This window comes from Pinus tabuliformis, chromosome 1_1, assembly GCF_031772625.1.
Source record: "Pinus tabuliformis cultivar Carrire ecotype Pingquan chromosome 1_1, CPIR1, whole genome shotgun sequence".
Classification (NCBI taxonomy): domain Eukaryota; kingdom Viridiplantae; phylum Streptophyta; class Pinopsida; order Pinales; family Pinaceae; genus Pinus; species Pinus tabuliformis.
The window spans coordinates 416,739,423-416,759,676 of NC_142297.1; the positions used below are offsets into that span (position 1 = coordinate 416,739,423).

General features: G+C 38.1%; 1 protein-coding gene across 1 annotated transcript in view; it reads right to left on the reverse strand.

Annotated features, from left to right (window-relative positions):
* LOC149213472 (uncharacterized) overlaps positions 1–18,331 on the reverse strand; it is a 61,740-nt gene extending 43,409 nt beyond the window's left edge. Inside the window, exon 1 of the mRNA XM_089389037.1 lies at positions 18,146–18,331. Within this exon, the coding sequence (XP_089245163.1) occupies positions 18,146–18,331 (186 nt within the window). The remainder of the gene's footprint in view (positions 1–18,145) is intronic.
* Positions 18,332–20,254: the final 1,923 nt, after the last annotated feature.

A 20,254-nucleotide genomic window follows, 5' to 3' on the forward strand; every position in this document is an offset into this window, starting at 1 on the left:
TAATCATATTAAAACTTCAGTCAGCCAACTTTAATCATGTTAGCTGTTGGTCAATAACGATGGAATGTTTTCTTTTTTTCGGATTTGTATTGAATGAATTTTTTATATTTTAAATAGGGATTTAATAGGAATAGAGACGGGCCTAATAAATATATATATATATGAAAGAATTTATATTATTTATATAAAATATTTAAATAATGTCTGATTATAAAAAAAGCAAGTGAAGAAATTGGCAAAACTTTAGAATAATAGAATTACATATCACACTGCGCTTTAAAAAAACCCCTCGGCTCAGTAATTTTATAGTTGAAAATAAGTTTAACAATCTTTTTTAAAATTGAAAAAAATAAACACCGAAATTATCAAACTTATAAATTTGACTGGTCGTTGAACTCTGAAATGTCTTCTATGTTTGGCAAGAAAAACGTGCCGGGAAGAAAATAGTTTGTTGGAAGATGAGCTCAGTCTTTACTCTTTTGTGACGATTATCATACGCTTTTGTTCTACGTATTCATTGTTCACGTCACAATGCATAATTTATGCAACGGTTGAGAAAACTGAGTGTGATAGCCACGATGACAACTCTAATAATACCAAGGTCATCAAAAACCACACCAATCCTACCGACTCAATATTAATAATGGATGAAATTGATATAATTCCGATGAAGACTTTTTCTTGTACAAATATCATTAAAAACTTTGGCTTATCCCAACAGAATCAAACTTAATATTAATTGGAGGAGTATTTTTTTAAAAACTTTGGATTATCCCAACAGAATCAAAGTTAATATTAATTGGAGTATTTTTTTGAGTGGTTGGGTTTTATGTGACTTTAATCTAGCATGTGCATCAAGGGAGTATTTTTTAAAAAACTTTGGATTATCCCAAGAGAATCAAAGTTAATATTAATTGGAGGAGTATTTTTTTGAGTGGTTGGGTTTTATGTGACTTTAATCTAGCATGTGCATCAAGGATATGGAAAATGTTTTTTTAATTATTGTTTTGGAATTTGTATAGATTTATTTTAAGTACAGATTTAACCTGTGTTGAAAGATCAAATTTTTAAGTGTAAATATTTTTAGAGTGTAAACTATAATGTGTTATTTTTTATTGTTCAAATTGTATTTTTGAATGCTAAATATAATATATATAAGACCAAATCAAAATGTTAACCATAAAAATTTAATTTTTTCCTTTCTATAAGTTGATATCAACATAAATAGTTTATTTAAATCTCTAGCTGAAATATTTTTGTCACACATTTTTTTTACTTCTAAATACTTTACAACATATTCATTTTTTTTAATTATAGCCGATATTATTTTTCTATTTAGAACATAAATTTTTTGTTTAGAACTAAAACATTGAGCTACAAGTTTTGCTTTATGTTTCTCAATTTCACCTTTAGCATTCAATTTGCTCTTATATATCCATTTAACACCTGACACTGCTACAAGCTCCCAAATATTATTTCTTTTTATAGCATCAATCTATTCATCCATAGCTTTTATCCAAACTTATTCTTTAATAGCTTCATCAAAATTTATAGGATCATATCACTGAGCCAAGTTGTTTTGTTTCTCTATCTGTGTAATTTGATATAGTTGCATCTTCTCTTGTTGTAGCGGACCGTATTGTGCCCCGAGAATCACCGAGTTTTAGGTCACATCTAGAAGAGCATAGACCATTTGTTGTAGGTGGAAGGCAAGGCATTTAGGTGTACAACAAAATGGATTCAAATTTATCAACAATAAACTAGGTAGATATTGAAGCACCAACTTCTCTGGTTTCTCTCCCAGGCCGAGAGTCTTCTTACAGAGAAGCTTCGACTTCTTCTTCTACTATTTCTATTTCTAAAACCGACCCCGACCCAAACTGACAAATCCCGCCAATTTTACCTGCTCAAGTATATAACATGCCCTTTTATAAATATTTTGCCTCTTCTAAGATTCAGGTTCATTCTGTTGACGTAAGTTTTACATCTCAAGATGAACCCACCCATATCCCATTGCTTGAAAAGTCACATATCGACTTGGAAAAATCCCAGGGTTGCAAATATTGCCATCTGGGCGCAATCTGTTTTGGCCTGAATGCTCTCATTCTACCATCGATGAATATCAATAGCATCTGCATTCTCATAGATACTCAGTATAACCAATTAGCCGATGCCATAATAGGAGGCTTTGCCTACCCTCTACATGATGGCCCTGCCTTTAGCACTATCTCTCCCAAGTATTATGTGTCATTAAATGACCCTTACATCTACGACCTTCTCCAAGATTATATTCATCCCCAAGGTTTTGACATGAAATGCCTATCTAAAATAATTCAGCTCAAAACTTTGAGTGTTGTTCGCTTCGTCAATGACAACATGCCTCCACTACAACCCCATATTCGTCAGACTTTGCAACTTGTAAGCGAGGTGGAATCTAGTTCCAGTAAATCTACAACTCCTATTACATTTGAATGGACTAGAATCCAATATCCTGAACTTTGGGAAGCTAAATATGAACAATACTGCCGATCAACCTTACTGAAAGACAACCAGAAGATTTCCAAAGCATGCCCAATTCCATTTAATGTTGCTACCCAATCCTTCTGATTACCAACCCAAGTTCAAACAACCTTTTGCGAGAAGGTTGCAGAGATGGTCCAAAACCATCCCACAAGCTCTTCAAAAGATCTTACTACAGAACACCAAGGTCAGCAACAACAGTGTCCAACCTACAATTAGTTGATACAAATGCTTAGTACTGCTACTAAGCCAGAAAGACCTCACATTCTCATGGTGACTCAGCTACCCTGAGAAGAAACAACTAAAACTATCAAAGTTAGCACATGAGAAGAACCCTATACTCCAGGAAGGAACTTGCCTTATATATCTTTATGACAGTTTGAAAATGATGGTCAAAAGAAAAGGGAATTCATTCCTTACGCCATAGTGCCAGCAATCAATACGTCTGGTACTAACACTGCACAACTTAACTACACAAATCTCCAGCTCGACATCGAGTCAAAGAACATTAATGATTTTCACAGAGACATCCTTAAGGTTAAACAAGTAGTCTCTGAAGAAAAGGAAATGTGTGAGAAGATTTTAGCAAGATTAGAATTGATAGATCACAAGATAGCTGACATATCAGTCCTTACAATAGCCAATACAAAGCTAGACAAATAACTGGGTGCTATATCTAAGTTTTTTTCCATCACTACCCAAAGCATCATGATGTTAGAATCTAAGCTTCATATCCCTCACTATTCTATTTTGGACAAACCATCAAAGTCAGCTATGTTTATAGATAATTCGAAGAAGAAGCTTAGGTGCACTTTCAGCTTTAACATAGCTAGTCATGAGCTACCTACATGGAATTTTGGGATTTAAACAGCCGAAGAAGAAGACATCAAGGAAGCCACTTCGGTCAACACATCCTTCTTGCAACATGTGCAAGAAAAGTGTCCTTCCCTTTCAAAGGACCAAACAAAACAATTCCTTCTTTATGTGTCCCTTTGTGGATTACCCGAGTTGGCGAAACATCCCGTCCCATATCAGTAACTGTTAGGATATTCCGACACATAGGAAATAGTTAAGTACAACTTGGTCTAGTATAGAGTTAGGTATAGAGTTAGGTAAAGTGTGTTTCTTTACCTTGTACATTTTGTAACTTACAATCCGACAGTCACGATATGTAGTGATCCGACGGTTCATTCTCTCCTCGGTATTATCGACACTTGATCCGTGGCTTAACGCCCGATTGGTCCATGATTTCTGTTTAAAGCGCATAGACGGTCATTTGTAGGATAATCCGCCTATGAGAGAAGCATATGTATATTTTCATTCTTTTATTAATAAATTGCCTGAAGTGGCCGCGTTGGCTCAGGCCATGGACTGTTTCCCTCTTTGAGGGTTTTAACCACGTCAAAATACTGGTGTATTGATCTGTGATCTTTTTGTGAGCGGTGTCCTTTGGTGTTCTGTCTGAGAAACTTACCCTGTAAATTCCTTCATGGTATCAGAGCTATTTAAGGGTCGCGTCCATTGGTGATCCAAATCTGAAGCCGGTAGAACTGCATCCGACTACCGTTTCCTAGATCTACTATTTTTTATTGCTTTCGGGCCGAGAGGACTGCTCTGTTGTGTTGGGAGCATCTATTCCAGTGAGAAACCCCTTTCGTTTCACGAGAAAAGGTTTCCGGTAGCCCTAGCTGCGTCATTTTTAATATCTGGAGGTATACAGTGTTTATTTGCAGTTTACAGTTATTTCTCTCTGTTTATTTCGGTTTTCGGTTTATTTAGCTTTTTTTATTACCGTATCTATACCTTTCATTTCTGCGTATGCTCTTTGCCCTGCGACTCTGTGCAATCTGGGCAAATCAGAAATAGAAAGGAAGGATTTTTCTCATGCGTATGCTCTTTTCCGCTGCGCCTTAGTGTGATCTCGGAAAATCAGAAACATTGAGGAAAATCTTTGTTTCTGGCTAAAGGTAACTTTGAGCCGCAAGGTTCATTTTTGAAAATATCAAGTCTCCATTTTTTGGGGGTGGATTTTTCATTTCGGCACATTCTCGCACTTCGTCGGTGACTTCATCAAATTTTTTTCAAAAAGCCATAACTTCTTCATCCAGAAGCCGTTTTCAGAACCATTTTTTTTTGAAACGGCCTACTTTTTCGAGATCATTCCATTGGTACACTTAGTTTCAGAATCTATAGCTTCAATTTCTGTTAAAAATGGAAATTCCATGCCAAGTCATTCTTTATAGCACTAACTACTTCCAATGGTGGTCCTACATAGTGGATTTACTTAGAAGTAAAGGTCTTTATAGAATAGCCACATGCCAAGAGACCAAACCGAAAGATGAAGACAAGGCAGCTAAATGGGAAAATAGGAAAGACCAAGCATGTGGGTTGATAGGAATGTCTATTTCTCAAGATCTTAGATTCCATATTGCAGAACTTGATACTCCTGATGAAGCACTGCAACAGATTACTAAAGTCTTTGGAATTAAAAATTAACTTAAAGCCCATCATCTTGAAAATGAATTTCTTACATTAGAACCCAATAATTTTTCTTGCATTGAAGATTTTTTGTCCAAGTTCAAGACCCTTAGACTTCTCTTGGAAGGTGTTAAGGTTAAGAAAGAATATAGTAGCCTTATCTACTCCATTGTTACTAAGTTGGGACCAACCTATTCTGTGTTTGTTTCCACCTTCCATTCTACAAGAGAAGCCTTAATTTCTCAAGGACAAACCTACAAGTCCCCTTCCTTTGATTCCTTTTGTGATTCTTTAATAAGAGAACAAGAAAACTCTTACACCTTGGTCTTCTTCATCTTGGAAACTCTTATAAGAAAGCATTAGCCGCCCAACAGCAACCAAATCCAAAGAATCCTAAGAAGTTGTATCCTAAAAAGAATGGTCCTAAACCAAACAAGGGTCCTAAGCAATTCCAACCTCAAAATGAAAAATCATTTCAACAAAATGATAAGACAAATAAAAATAGAGGGAAGAAGACTGATAGACATTGCAACTTTTGTAATCGAGATGGCCACTTAGAATCCAAATGCTTTAAGAAGATGGAAGCCTTCGAAGTAGCAATGAAGAAGCATAACATCCATTTGGAGCAATCTTCAACTTCAACGTCATCTTCAGGAATGGCACTTTCTGCATGTGGTTGTCAAGCATCTCGGTCTGGCTATGCACTAAACGTATCTTCTTCTTCTCATTCTCATGAGTGGCTCATTGATTCTGGAGCTTCTTATCACATGGCCAAAAACAAAGCCATGTTTTCTTCTTTAAATGATTGTAACACCAAAAATATATATGTTGGTGATGATAGATCTCTTAGTGTTGTAGGGATTGGAACTGTTCATCTAGACAATGGTCAGTTTAATGATGTATTATGTGTTCCAACCTTATCCTGCAACCTTCTATCTGTATATCAGATAACCCATTCAGGTGAAGGTAAAATCGTTGAATTTTCACCTCACGATGTTGTAATTAAGGACCTAAGAGATCCTAGATAGATTTTAGCTACTGGCATTGCTGATGGTTCTACAAGGTTGTATAAGTTTCACAACTTTTGGTCATCAAATCTTCCCTCAGTATTTGTTGCTCATAATGATGAAGTGAGCAAACTTTGGCATGAGCGATTTGGTCACTTAAACTATCGCTCTCTTCAGAATCTATGTAAAGAAAATATGGTGATAGGTCTTCCCATGGTATCTTGCAGAGATGGTGTTTGTTCCGGATGTGTACTCAAAATCTCTCATAATCTCTCATTCTTATTCTTTCTTATTTGTCCTGATGATGCACCCCCTTTGGGGTTTGAAACGTTGGCAAAATGAACTGAAGACTGTGGTTAATCCGGATTAGGAATAAAAAAACTCCCACAGAAACCTAAAATCTAACATCAGAAAACATCATCAGGACAGTTTTGAAAAACATGCCTCTTGGCATGCCTCAGCCCCTTTACAGCTCGTGCATAGTGATTTATGTGGTCCACTTCCAGTTGCTTCATTCTTTGGCTACAAGTATTTCTTAACTTTCATTGATGATTTCTCCAGACGCACTTGGCTATACTTCTTAAAACTCAAGAGTGAAGTATTTAACATGTTCTTGGCCTTTAAGGCCTTTGTTGAAAAAAACTCTGGACATCAAATTCTTAAGTTAAGATCTGATAATGGCGAAGAATATGTTAAAAACACATTCATCAACTTTTGCACTGAGAATGGAATTCAAATGCAACATATTGTTCCATATACTCCACAACAAAATGGTGTAGCTGAAAGGAAGAATCGCACCTTAAAGGAAATGGCTAATTGTATGCTTCAATCTAAAGGACTTAGTCTTAATTATTGGGCAGAAGCAATTAACTGTGCAAATTACATAATAAAGTGCACTCCTACTAAGGTTTTAAAGAATATCACTCCAGAAGAAGCATGGAGCTCAATCAAACCAGATGTAAGTCACTTTCGTGTTTTTGGAAGTGAAGCATGGGCCCATATTCCAGATGAGAAACATAAAGCTTTAGAACCTAAGAGTAAAAAATGTATTTTTGTTGGATATTCTGAAGATGTCAAAGGATATAGACTTATTCCACTTAAGTCCAAAAATGTTATCATCAGAAGAGATGTAAATTTTGTTGAAAATATATCGGTCTGCGAGCCTAGTTCGGCGGATGTGCCACCTCTCCCTATCTCTTCTACTTTTGAAAATATTTCTTCTTCAGATGATGAAAGCGAGGATGAAAATCCTCCCCCACCTTCTCAGGATCCTCCTTCAGCTCCTCAACTTCCAAAATGGGTCTGTGCTACTCAGGATGCAATAAGTGATCTTGTCAGTGATCCTACAGATCAGCGACGTACACGTTCTTAGTTCGAGAGAGCCTCTTCTTTACTGGCTCAAGCTTCAGTGAATTATGATCCTGACACCTTTGCAGAAGCTTCAAGCCATTCAGATTGGGAAGCGACTATGAATGAAGAATATCATTCATTATTGGCAAATGATATATGGGATCTTGTTCCTCTACCAAAGGGACGAAAACTTGTTAGATGCAAATGGGTTTACAGAACCAAGTATGGACCAGATGGGAAAGTTGATAAACATAAAGCTCGTCTTGTTGCTAAGGGTTTTTCACAAGTTGAAGGCATTGACTATACTGAAACCTTCTCCCCTGTTGCCAAAATGAACTCTATCCGCCTTGTTCTTTCCCTTGCTGCCTCTTTCAAATGGGAAGTCCATCAGATGGATGTTAAATCCGCCTTCTTGCATGGGGACTTGCATGAAGAAATCTATATGGAACAACCCATTGGCTTTATACAAACAGACTCCAGCCTTGTATGTCGGGTTAAGAAATCCCTTTATGGTCTCAAGCAAGCTCCTCGAGCTTGGTATGCCAAAATGGATAACTTTCTTTTAGAAAATGACTTTTCTAGGTGTCATTCTGACAACACTCTCTACACCAAGAAAGTGGGCAAGTCTCTTATCATTCTTGTTCTTTATGTTGATGATCTTATCCTGACTGGTAGTGATCCCAACCTTATAAACCATGTGAAGTCTAGCCTTAAAAGGAAGTTTGAAATGACATACTTAGGACACTTACATTATTTTCTCGGTCTTCAAGTCTTGCAATCCAAGGAAGGTATTTCCCTTTCTCAGTCCAAGTATGCCTGTGATATTCTACGCCACTTTCACATGGAAGACTATAAGCCAGTCCCTTCTCCCTTTCAGTCTGGATTCAAATTTCAGTCACTTGTACTTCTCATGAAGTTGATGCTACCTTGTACCGTCAACTTGTAGGAAAAATTTTGTATCTAACCCATACTTGTCCTGACCTTTCCTTTGTTGTTGGCCTTGTTTCTCGGTTTATGCAAAACCCACGTGAAAGTCATTGGAAAGCAGCTAGAATAATACTTCGTTATGTTCGAGGTACAGTTCAGTTTGGGATTCATTACAGTGCCGAAGTAGCTCCTCTATTGGTTGGTTTCACTGATTCCGATTGCGCCGGTGACCCTGATGATCGGAAGTCTACTCCAGGTTATGTGTTCACTCTTGGTTCAGGACCTATTACATGGGCTTGCAAGAAACAAGGTGCCATTTCTCTTTCTTCAGCAGAAGCAGAATATCATGGTGTCGTAGAAGCTAGTAAGGAAGACTTATGGCTTCGTCAGATCCTGTCATAGTTTGGCTTTCAGCAGCAACATTCGACTACACTTTGCTGTGATAATCAAAGTGCCATTCAACTATGCAAAGATCCAGCCCAACATCAGCGAAGCAAACACATTGAACTGCACATGCACTTCATCAGAAAGCTCATTCATGACCATGTTCTTGAAGTGCAATATTGTTCAACAGATGATCAAGTTGCAGACATCTTTACAAAGGCTCTCACAGAGGCAAAGTTCACTAAACTTCGATTTATGGTTGGAGTTCAGGAAGTTGTCACTAAGGGGGGATAGGCTCTAGTGCCTCCTTTCTTCTCCTATTGTGTCATATTTGTAAATCCTTCAATCCTATCCCAAGTTGTTCTTAAGGGGTGATGTTAGGATATTCCGACACATAGGAAATAGTTAAGTAAAACTTGGTCTAGTATAGAGTTAGGTATAGAGTTAGGTAAAGTGTGTTTCTTTACCTTGTACATTTTGTAACTTACAATCCGACGGTCACGATATGTAGTGATTCGACGGTTCATTCTCTCCTCGGTATTACTAACACTTGATCCATGGCTTAACACCTGATTGGTCCATGATTTCGGTTTAAAGCGCATGGAGGGTCATTTGTAGGGTAATCCGTCTATGAGAGAAGCATATGTAAATTTTCATTCTTTTATTAATAAATTGCCTGAAGTGGCCGCGTTGGCTCAGGCCATGGACTGTTTCCCTCTTTGAGGGTTTTAACCACGTCAAAATACTGGTGTATTGATCTGTGATCTGTTTGTGAGCGGTGTCCTTTGGTGTTCTGTCTGAGGAACTTACCCTGTAAATTCCTTCAGTAACAACGACTAGAGTTTCAACTATGAGTGCGACCATCCAAGATATGCCGCAACAACCCATTTTTTTTCCAAATTCCAAGCCTAAGATCGAAATGGAGAATGCAATGAGTTGCCTTAATAGGTGGGTAACAAAAAAACATTTTGATGACCCTACCCTTTCTCTCTGTAGCATTTCACAACTCATTATCAATGTATTTGGTGGCTTAACACATACATGGCGGCATTACGCCTCCACAGAAGCCCAAGAAGCCATCATTAGTCATAACGATCCTGTTGTTCAGTTGATCATTGCTTTATGTGCACAGTTTGTCGGCCCTACAATTGATGAAGGTCCAGACCATTAAAGTGAATTGTTTATGTCTAACCAATTAGGCAATCTCGGTCTTATGGAAGATTCTTTTTGTCAAATGCAAGATTGGCTCATCCGATCCAATTCCTATGGTAATACAACATACCTCAAGAGGTATATCTAGAGCATGTCTGGTGTTCTTCCCACTTCTATCAACAAATATTTTGAAGACAAACATCTTTCTCTATCAGGCATGACCTTAGCAATGGTCCATGGCCACATCAAGAAAGTCATTGAAGAACATTATTTAACTAAACGTGTTATGACTGAATTCAAGGAGTACAACAAGATCTTTTCAAATAAAATTTGCACAACATTTGGGCATATTCCCAATTGGGGTAAGGGACCCTTCAATCGCGACCCCACATGCTCTTGTAAATCCAAAGATCCACACTAGAAGAATTGGTCATCAGAGAGTAAGCTTCAACTAGAAACTTACAGGAAACCATCTCAGTGTGGAAAGAATCCTTCCTAGAAAAAAAAAAAAAAACCATTCCTTCGATACCAAAATACTCTGGCTAAATCATTCTGATGTTTTGTTTGCAATAAGGAAGGTCATTGCGGAAACGAATTTCCATAAAAATCATGGAAACCAAAACTAGCTACTCTATTCACAGATACCTTAGAACCTACTATATGGGATCTATTCTATCATGATTATGACAAAGACCCTTATTATCCAGAGGACGATTTCGAGGTAGAAGAAGAATATGGAAACCCCATTCCTGGTTTCCATGGAAGTTCTGACGATGAAGATAGTTTGTAATCCTACTACTTTTGTATGCTTTCCATGCCTAACAAGTAGCTGGAAGACTCAAGGGAAAAGCTTGAGCAAAGATTGTCATGGAAGATAAATCGCCGCATAAACATTCATGATGAGATCACAAGAATTGAGGCCGCCATAACCACTTTAAACCATCTAGAACTTGATTCATCCAGCTAAATGATGACCAAACAAAAGGACAAGGAGGTGCCTATTATGCTTCCTCCTACTTGCATCCGACTAAGTTATATGCTAACCATCTAGCCAAGCATCCAAAGTGACAACTTTGTCAAGCGTACCTCCTGCACATCCCTATGTATGCAGATCCTCGATAAGCAATCAAAGATCAGATCCCTTGCTGCAGAAATCCAGGTCCTCAAAGAACAATTGCACCAGCTCAAGAAAGAAGTTGTTGAATTCCCTGATGATGATTTCAACCATCTAGCAACTAAGGCTCTAGACAGCCCAGAACAATCTTCCCCTGTCTCGCATGCACCAGATTATTCCCAACAACCTAATTCACCTGTTTTGTCACGACTTTATCCTGGTAAGTCTCTCTCTCTTCCCAGTCGACCTAAATTTTATATTCCTCTTACCTTTTGTCCCCATGATTGTAAACCATATTCCTTAGATTGTTTACTTGATTTCGGCGCTCAACTTAATTTAGCTCGTCATCTTTTGATTCCTGCTTTCTACTAGGAGAAATCAATGGACAGCGGTGCCAGCATTGCTATTTTAATGTTTTCTCTCCCACATCACATAATTGATTTCCCTTTATCCATCCAAGACCATCCAATTCTATGTACATTCCTCGAACTTGATGATGTCTAGACCAACATTATTTTAGGTTCTAAATTATTTACTCGTTGGTCTCTGATTTCTATTGATTACCACCAACTCATATTTTCCATGACTATTTCTGGTAAGTCTGTACAGGTTCCTCTCAAAACTTATTATACATTCTCTATCCCTTGCAAGCAAAAACTAGAATAGCCGAAGCCTATAAAAGTCCAGAAAAAAGAAAGAATCATTTATTTCGCCACAGCGCATCATCAAGATTATTTGAAAGAATTTTCTGAAAAGATTATCCATCAATGTACTTCAGATATCCCCAATGCTTTCTAGGCACGAGAAAAGTATGTGACCGATATTCCATATGAAGATGATATACAGATCAGACCACAGAAAGCATCATCTACTCCGTTGAGTCCAGCTGAGTTGGGTTACTGCCAGAAAGAGATTATAGATCTCTTAGACAAGGGCCTAATCGAACCAGCCAATAGACCATGGGCATGTCGAGCATTCTACATCAACAAGAATTCAGAGATAAAAAGAGGCCAACCTTGCATGGTGATCAACTACAAGCCCTTAAATGTAGTGCTAAAAAATATGGCATATCCTCTGCCAAATCAAGCGGTGCTTCTCCAAAAAATGAAACAATGTAAAATATTTAGCAAGTTCAATTTTAAATCAGGTTTCTACCAAATTGGAATAGTTGTTAAATATCATTATAAAATAGCCTTTGTTGTCCCACATGGACAGTATAAATGGAAGGTAATGCCTTTCGGTTTAAAGAATGCTCCTAGTGAGTTTCAAAAAAGAATGGAAGATGTTTTCCATGGCATAGATTGGTTAATTATATACATAGATGATTTATTTGTCTATTCCAAGAATATCCAAGAACATCATAAACATCTCCAAATATTTCATGAGCATTGTGTTAAACATGGATTAGCTTTTTCAAAATTCAAGATAGAAATTGGAGTCATAGATGTAAGCTTATAAGGTATGAATATTGCTAATGGCAGTATCGTAGTGCAAGATCATGTTCTTCTAAATGTGTAGAATTTTCCAGAGAAAATCCTAGACAAGACCCAGCGGCAATGTTTCTTCGGTAGTTTGAATTATATTAGATGTTTCTATAAAGGACAAGCCCAAGATCTAGTTGTCCTGCAACAAATATTGAAGAAGTCACCAATCCCATGGAATCAAGCCATGACCTAGGCAGTGAAATCCATCAAGGAGAAAGTCCAAAACCTTCCTCCTCTCAAGCTCCCGACAGATGAAGGATTTTATGTCCTTGAAACAGATGCATCAAATTCTGCATGGGGAGGAGTTCTTCTTGAACGCATAAATGGCACTGAAGAGATTTGTGGCTACACCTCAGGAACCTTTCATGGAGCTGAACTCAATTATCCTTAAGAAATAAAGAAGTACTCACAGTCAAGAAAAGTATATGTCAATTCAGGACTTATTTAAAACCTGTTAAATTTTGGTCCAAACCAATCTCAAAATCATGGCGGGCATGATAAAAGAAAATCTGAACTTGCTGATAATAACGTCTGCATCATGCAATGGGCAGTCTGATTAAACAATTATTACTTACGTATCGAATATAATCTTGACTACCTTGATTTTTTATCCAAATTTAAACAAGAACGAAACAAATTACAGATATAACCATACATACAGAGATGAAACATAAATAATATTTCATTTCATTACTGTAAAATACTGAAATATGCTTACAAACAGAAATGGAAATAAACTAGCTAGGGCAATGGTAGCATATCTCTGAGAAGAGATGTGGCGGCTACATGCCTTTGAACTGTCTTACAATGAGGCTCAAAGGCATATTTATTGTTGAGAAACAATGGAAAACCATAAGCATGCAAAAAACTAACCCTAGAAGATGAAGCGCAAAACTATGTGCCTCGTTTTGGGTAAATCGGTACATCAACTTCCCGGGGTCGTAACTTTGGCATACGATATCCGTTTGACACGCACAATACCTCGTTAGAAATATCTACCTGAGGAATACAACTTTGGGATGAGAAAAATTGGTCCATGGTCCCATGTTTCTCCCATTATTCCTAAAAAATGTCATTTTGGGCCTCAAAACAGATCCGAAAATTCAAGACCCGAAAAACTGCTAAAAATAGTAAACTATGCTACAATTAAGGAAACTGAAAAACTGAAAGAAACAATGGTGGGGGTCAAAGTGGAATTGGTTGGTGGCCACCAATATCCACCTGGATCATTCCTCCCCCCTTGGGAAGCAATGGTCCCAATTGCGTTGAGTTCCTCCATGAGATGAGGAAACTTCTGTTGAACTTTGTCCCTCGTAAGCCACTTGCCCTGGTGAATGAGTTGGCCTACTTTGACAACTGGATACAGTTGGATATTCTGCTGGCGAGTGTGCTTGATCCATGTGTCCATGATCTGATCAGTTGTAGTTGGTTCCATTTAATCTAGATTTAACTATGTTGGTGTGAGTTGTTTTTCAATATAGGATGTGTCTAGTAATTGTGGAAAGTATGGCCAAAGGTGGTCCACCTAAAACTTGTGTGGCACCCGATGTTGATCATGTCATTGCTTGTACTTGGAATTTGATTTCTCCAGAATGTCATGGACCTGCTAGCGGATATGTTGGATGTGCTCAATGAAGCTGTTTTCCTTATTTGTTTCGGATTGGAAATGAGTTGAAGCTACTTGAGTAGCTACAAATGGCATGGCCACACCAATAGGACACAATGGCTGGAATTCCAAGCCCACCTGAAAAGGGTTGTGGCCATTCAAGTAGTGGAGAGCCTGATTATAGTTGTGCTAAATATAGGGGAGGCTGTCATCCCATGTGCGTGGATGCTTTGAGCTATGTTGGAAATACTGAGATGGGGGGTGAGTCAATAATCCTTTTCAATTGTAACTTTTACCAGTTAAATCACTTATATTTAGAACACAAAATGAACAACAGGAATAAATTATTTTATTAATATAATATTTACAATGAATCAAGTACAATATATATAGGGCTCCAACCCTAGATGAAGACACCGATATTCAATCTCCCAGGCTCCAACCTATTGCTAAGCAACAACTCTGACTTTCGTGAGGCTTCAACCTTTAGGGTGCCAACCCTATCTTCTTAAGGCACCGACCTTACGTTTAGAGGATCCAACCTGTAGGGCACCAACCCTTATTTGGTACAGGTTCTGACCTAGTTTTTTGAGGACTCCGATCCTCTAGGGCTCCAACCCTATATTATCCAAGGCACTAACCTTGAGTTTAGGAGCACCAAATCCAAGGACACCAATCCTATATTTTCCGAGGACCAACTTGGACTTTCCAAGGCACCAACCTTGTCAATTCTGAGGCACCAACCCCAAGGGCTCCAACCCTATCGCTTCATTTTTTCAAGGTATGTATTTCATTATAATTCACAGCTCCCAATATCTTCTTCAACAAGCCCTGTCAATATTCAACAGTGCCTTCACTTTAGTCTCCATGTCTCGTCATCAATGACAACCTCATTCTCTTAGAAGTTGTCACCATTGCTCCATCGTACCCAAACAATTTCTCCATGGTCGCCTTATGATGGCTAGTGCATCATGGTCTCCAAGGGTGTCTCCAAGTATTTAAGAATGCTCAAAATTCCAAGAGATTGACTCCAAGGATATCTTCGATAGTTCTTCCAAAACACCCTTTACTAATGCTCCAAGTTGCTTCCAAATTAACTCCAATAATTCTTTCAAGACTGTCTCCAATATTGTTCCAAATGTGAAAAAATATGCCTTCTCTATATCAGCTCAATAAGTTTTCAACAAATCTGCTCCAACACAGTCTTCAAGTCAACACAAAAATTCTTCAATGATTTCTTCACAAGATGCCTTTAAAATAGGTCCATAATATGAATTCAACACTGTTGTAAGATGTATTTAGATTGCTCCAAAAATGTCTTTAGTCTACTCTAAAGATGTCAGTGGGTTTCTCCAAAAGATGTCATTAGGCTGCTCTAAAATGATTGTAGGACTGTTTCAAAATATGTCACTATAATGCTCCAAAATGTCTTCTTCAACAACCCTACAAACGGATCAACAGCTCCTCTAGATCTGCTCTTCGATACTTTTATTTCTGCTCCAATGTTGTCCTCAAATGATGCCAAAAATAGCTAAAGGCTCCTTTAGATATATCACTAGGTTGCTTCAAACAATGCTTAAAAAGCTTCCAGAAGTCTTTTTACAAGCACAAGCTGATCTGTCACTTCACACGTCTGAATTTGTCACTGTTTCAAGGTTTACATGTCACAGATCCTCTGCCACAGGTCCATGCATTTAGATGGCACAAGTTTGAAATTTTAGGAACAGTTGTAGTACTATTTTAATCAACCTTAATTGACTCGGACTGCGACATTAATTTTCAACCTAGGGTAGGTCTTGGTGTTTCAATGGAGTTTGCACTATCTGTGCCAATACACTCCAGGCAAGCAGAAGAAAATATAGAAAACTATGAAAGATGTCACTGATCTAAATTATTGAATCAAACCATGCACGTAGATTAAAAAAACACTCTACAGAATCAAATCAAAACTCATAGCAATTAAACTAAGGACGCGCCACACAAGAACTAACATCTATTCTAGCTGGTTACTACCACTCTGTGGATTAACTCAGTGTAATAGCATAAGATAAATAGAAACAACATCGATTGTAATCCAAGATTTGTACAACAATAGTGATAAACCATAAATCAATGAACTAAACTAGAAATGTACACTACCTATATCACTGCAATCCCTGTCAAAGAGGAGGGCCCTTCCTCCTTAGCAGGGCACAGGAAGAAAACAAAAGTGATTAACGAATCAGATGGAAAGCAATAACAACATCATTGTGCTAATTGATATTAAAATAAATTCAGAATTACAAAAATAAAGTAACGGTACTCTTCTATATGTTGTCCCCTGATACATAAAAATTCGAGTCTTTTATAACTATTACAACCCGAAAATTAGAAGCAGATGAGTCATGAGAATCTCTCGATTCTCATGCTGATAAAAAATAAAGAAGTTACAACCTATTGATAAATAAATATACATCAGTTGCAACTGTTGGAGCCTTGTTGCTTCAAAAATAAACAATCCCTACTGTTGACAGCCGTTATGTGGAATAGTACTCACATTTCTAGCTTTGGTGCAACAAAATTGAGCTAATGGTGATTCGGGATGACGTGGCATAACTGATGACAACACTGTTGGTGTGACGGCAGATTAGTGCGAGGTGTAACAACATCCAATGTGTAACAACAATATGTAACAACAGCAATCTGTAACAACCACAAGCGTGTAGCAACAATCTGTAACAACAACAAGTGTGTAGTAGCAACTTGTAACAACACTCGGGGCGTAACACTGAACTGTTCAACCCTTTCCCACAGTTAATCCTTGTTGCATGTCTGCTGCATAGCTTTCTTTTCGCAAGCCAACACTTGAAAAGATAAACTTTCCAAATACTTCTTCAATGCTCTTCCAGTTAGCCACAAAAAGGAATAAAGCCTCGTATTATTCGGTAAAATACAACAAAGTAACATGAGAGTAAAATGGATTAAAAAGGTAAGAAAACAGGGAGTTTGGTCATATAAGGGCACAAAATTGGAGGATAGAAAGGTCAAAACAAGGGAAAGAATCTGCAGAAAATAGGTAAAAAAACACACCCAATATCTCTCCCCAACTGAAGTAGTTGCATGTCCCCATGCAAGATCTCAGGAACTAAAAGTATCATCACCCGAAGCTCTAAATCCTTGATCGGCCAATAACTCACGTGGCCAAGGTTCCTCTTCATAATCACATAAGTGATAATTGGGCTAATAATCCTCCAATGTCAACCATATCAAAGGTAATTTGAACCTAAGGCTAATCCAAAACACCCCTAGTGTCGGCACAATATGAGCATATTCTGGCACCCGTGTAACAACAACCACAAAGTTCTTGTACTCAAAGGGGTCCCGTTCCTGAAATTCTGCACTACAGGCCTCAATGCGCTTGAGACATTTGACTAGGACTTGGATCTCCATATTTTCAAACAAGTTGAGGCAGATACTCACGATTCTTTTTCTGTAAATGGCCAGTTGATCTCTGATTTCTCAAGAACTACCTGAACTCTCACCGGAGTTCGTAAGCCATTCCTGGTTCAACCATGACCCACAATGTTGTCTTTTCCTCGTTGATCTCTATTATTTCTTGGCCAGTTGGCACTCAATCTGATTCCTCATAAATGAGAGGAATTCCTCCAACTACAAGTCTCCCATGAAAGAAAGGAAACTCACCACCATCGTCGTGCTCACATGTTCTCACATCGTATTTGTGAAAGACCAGATTGCACATCAAATTCTGATCATCAAAATCAGAGGAACAAAAAATTTCTAAAAAGGTGCGGGTTAAATAAACCATATAGGACCTGTTCTCATAAACTGCCCTTAACTGGAATAAGTAGTAACATTTCTACAGGAACATAGGATATGACGGGGACGGTTGCCTGCATGCTAGCAGGTTTAGAGCAAGGTCATGTAGTTTGGTCTTATCAAACGTCAAGTCGAAGACCTCCTGATGTAGTTGATGCAGCTTTTCATCCTTTTTCTTCATAATTTCTTTATGCCTCCATGCCTCCTCTTCTCTTTCCCACTCTTTTTTTATCAATTTTTCTCTCAGGGAATCCATCATTATTTTATGCGTCCTGAGTGGAATCACTTCCTCCTATAGAGAGAGTACCAACTGCTTCCACTTTTGCAGCTCTGCCAATAACAACAATTTCTCAAAACACCATCCTTCATCAGGACCCTGTGTTCTTCCACATGCACTATCAATTGAGGGTGTAGCAGCCTCCTGAGGGCGAAACTGTCCCACCTCAGCTGCTAGTTCTTGTGTAACAACAACTTCATCAGTGGGTTCTATCATAATTTCTTTACCTTCCTAGTCAGCTTCCATTTTCATTGCTAGTTCTTGTGTGTCAGCAGTGATATCCATAGGCTTATGTTCATCTATTTCCTCCCTACTCGCTTCGGTACCTTCTGCTAGTTCTTGTGTAACAACATAATTGATTGTCGGCTCATGGATATTATCTTTCTCTTCCTCCTCTTGGCTGATTTCCCCCTCCATTGTTGGTTTTGATGAAACAACAGTGTCAACCAAGGGTTCTTGTGTATCCATTTCTTGATCACTCTCTATGGATTGTGTTGTCTTGGTTGCTGGTTCTTGTGTAGCAATAATTTCCTTGACAGGCTCTGGTGTAACAACTCCCCAAATTTCAATTTGAGGCCCCCTCGAGGTAGTGTCTGCTGCATAGACTTTGAATCTTGCTTCCACCAACTTCTTAGCATAGGCTACACATAGAGTGCCCAGAATTTCCCCCCTTCTAGCCTTGTCCATGGCCCCTACCAAAGTATCTAGCCCTGGGGCTCTTGGCTCTGTCATTCCTACTGTTATTTGTTCCCTCAACTCTTAATTTCTTTTTCTAAAATTTCAATTTTCGACAACAAAGAATGGGTTTCACTCTTACTAGGTGAAGGAGTTTTTTCAATTTGAGCTTGCTCCTCATCATTCTGCTCGACTACTTCTTTGTTCTTTCTCAATATGGACGGGGACTCTGGGTGCCCGCTAACCCTTATTCTCTGCTTCGACCTTCTGTCGCCAATCGGTTTATCAACCATCTTCTTGCTAATCCTCACTGTCGAGGACTGGGGTTTCTCCTTTGTCACCTCTGGATTTTCCCCAGCCGTCTCTATTTACCTTCTGTGAGTGGTCCTGGGCCTTTTCTGCAGGAACTCTTCCCAATTCTTGCCCTGTCAGCTCAAAGCGTCTATTGAGCGATGGAAAAGGTATGTATTTGCTATTTATTTATTTATCTTTTCCTTTGAATCATAACTCCTTTACATTCTAAAATGGTAATATGTTAAAGAATTATGGTAGAATTAAGGAGATTTGTGATTGATACAAAATAATTGATTATTGTCTTTTTCTATACAAAAAATGAAGGAAATGGAAAACCACTATTCAGGAGGAAAAGACAAAGCAGAAGCAACTGTTGTCCCTTCCCCAGGAAGTTGTATCCAGACAAGGAGATCAAGATCGGAGCACATAGTCCAGGAGAAGAAAGGGAAAGTGCAACATCAGCACAAGAAGACAAAAAGATAAACTGGAAATCAAAGATAGAGCAAATCCCTCAGGATCCTTTGATCCTGAGGGATTGCTACTTCAAAACTTATCTGTACTCTTGATATATCCACCTGGCCATTATAAAAAGGGACAATGCTTGTAGCCCAGGGGACATGTATTATCATTTTGTAGAATTTACTATTGTATTGCTACTTGATCATTGAATCTCGTTAATCAAAACAAAGTACGAGTTTTTGTAACATTTTTCACATGATCAATATATAAGTCAGTTGCTATTCCATTCCTTCCTACTGAATTAGCCCGACGGTGCTTCAATAGCAGCTAAGGGCCCAACCCCGGTGGATCGACTTGCTACATGTACCATTATTTTACAGTTCCAGTTGTGTGGTGGTTTGATTTATTTTTTATTGCTTTGAATCACATTGCTTTCTAATTTCTTGTTCCTTTACATTTTCTTGAAATTGTTTCATGCATGAAATCGTAATTGGATCGCGTTGCTATTTTCTTCCACCATAACAAGATTACTGTTCATTACAACTTAAATTGTTATGCTGTTCATTTTGGTTATAAAGCTTCGTTGTTCACTTCGGACTTTGCCATTCATTACAGATTGTTGTTCATTTGGCTTTGTTGTTCATTTCCATTAAGTTAGCATTGTTTTTCATTTCCATTTAGCGTTGCTATTTATTTCTATTAAGTTAGCAT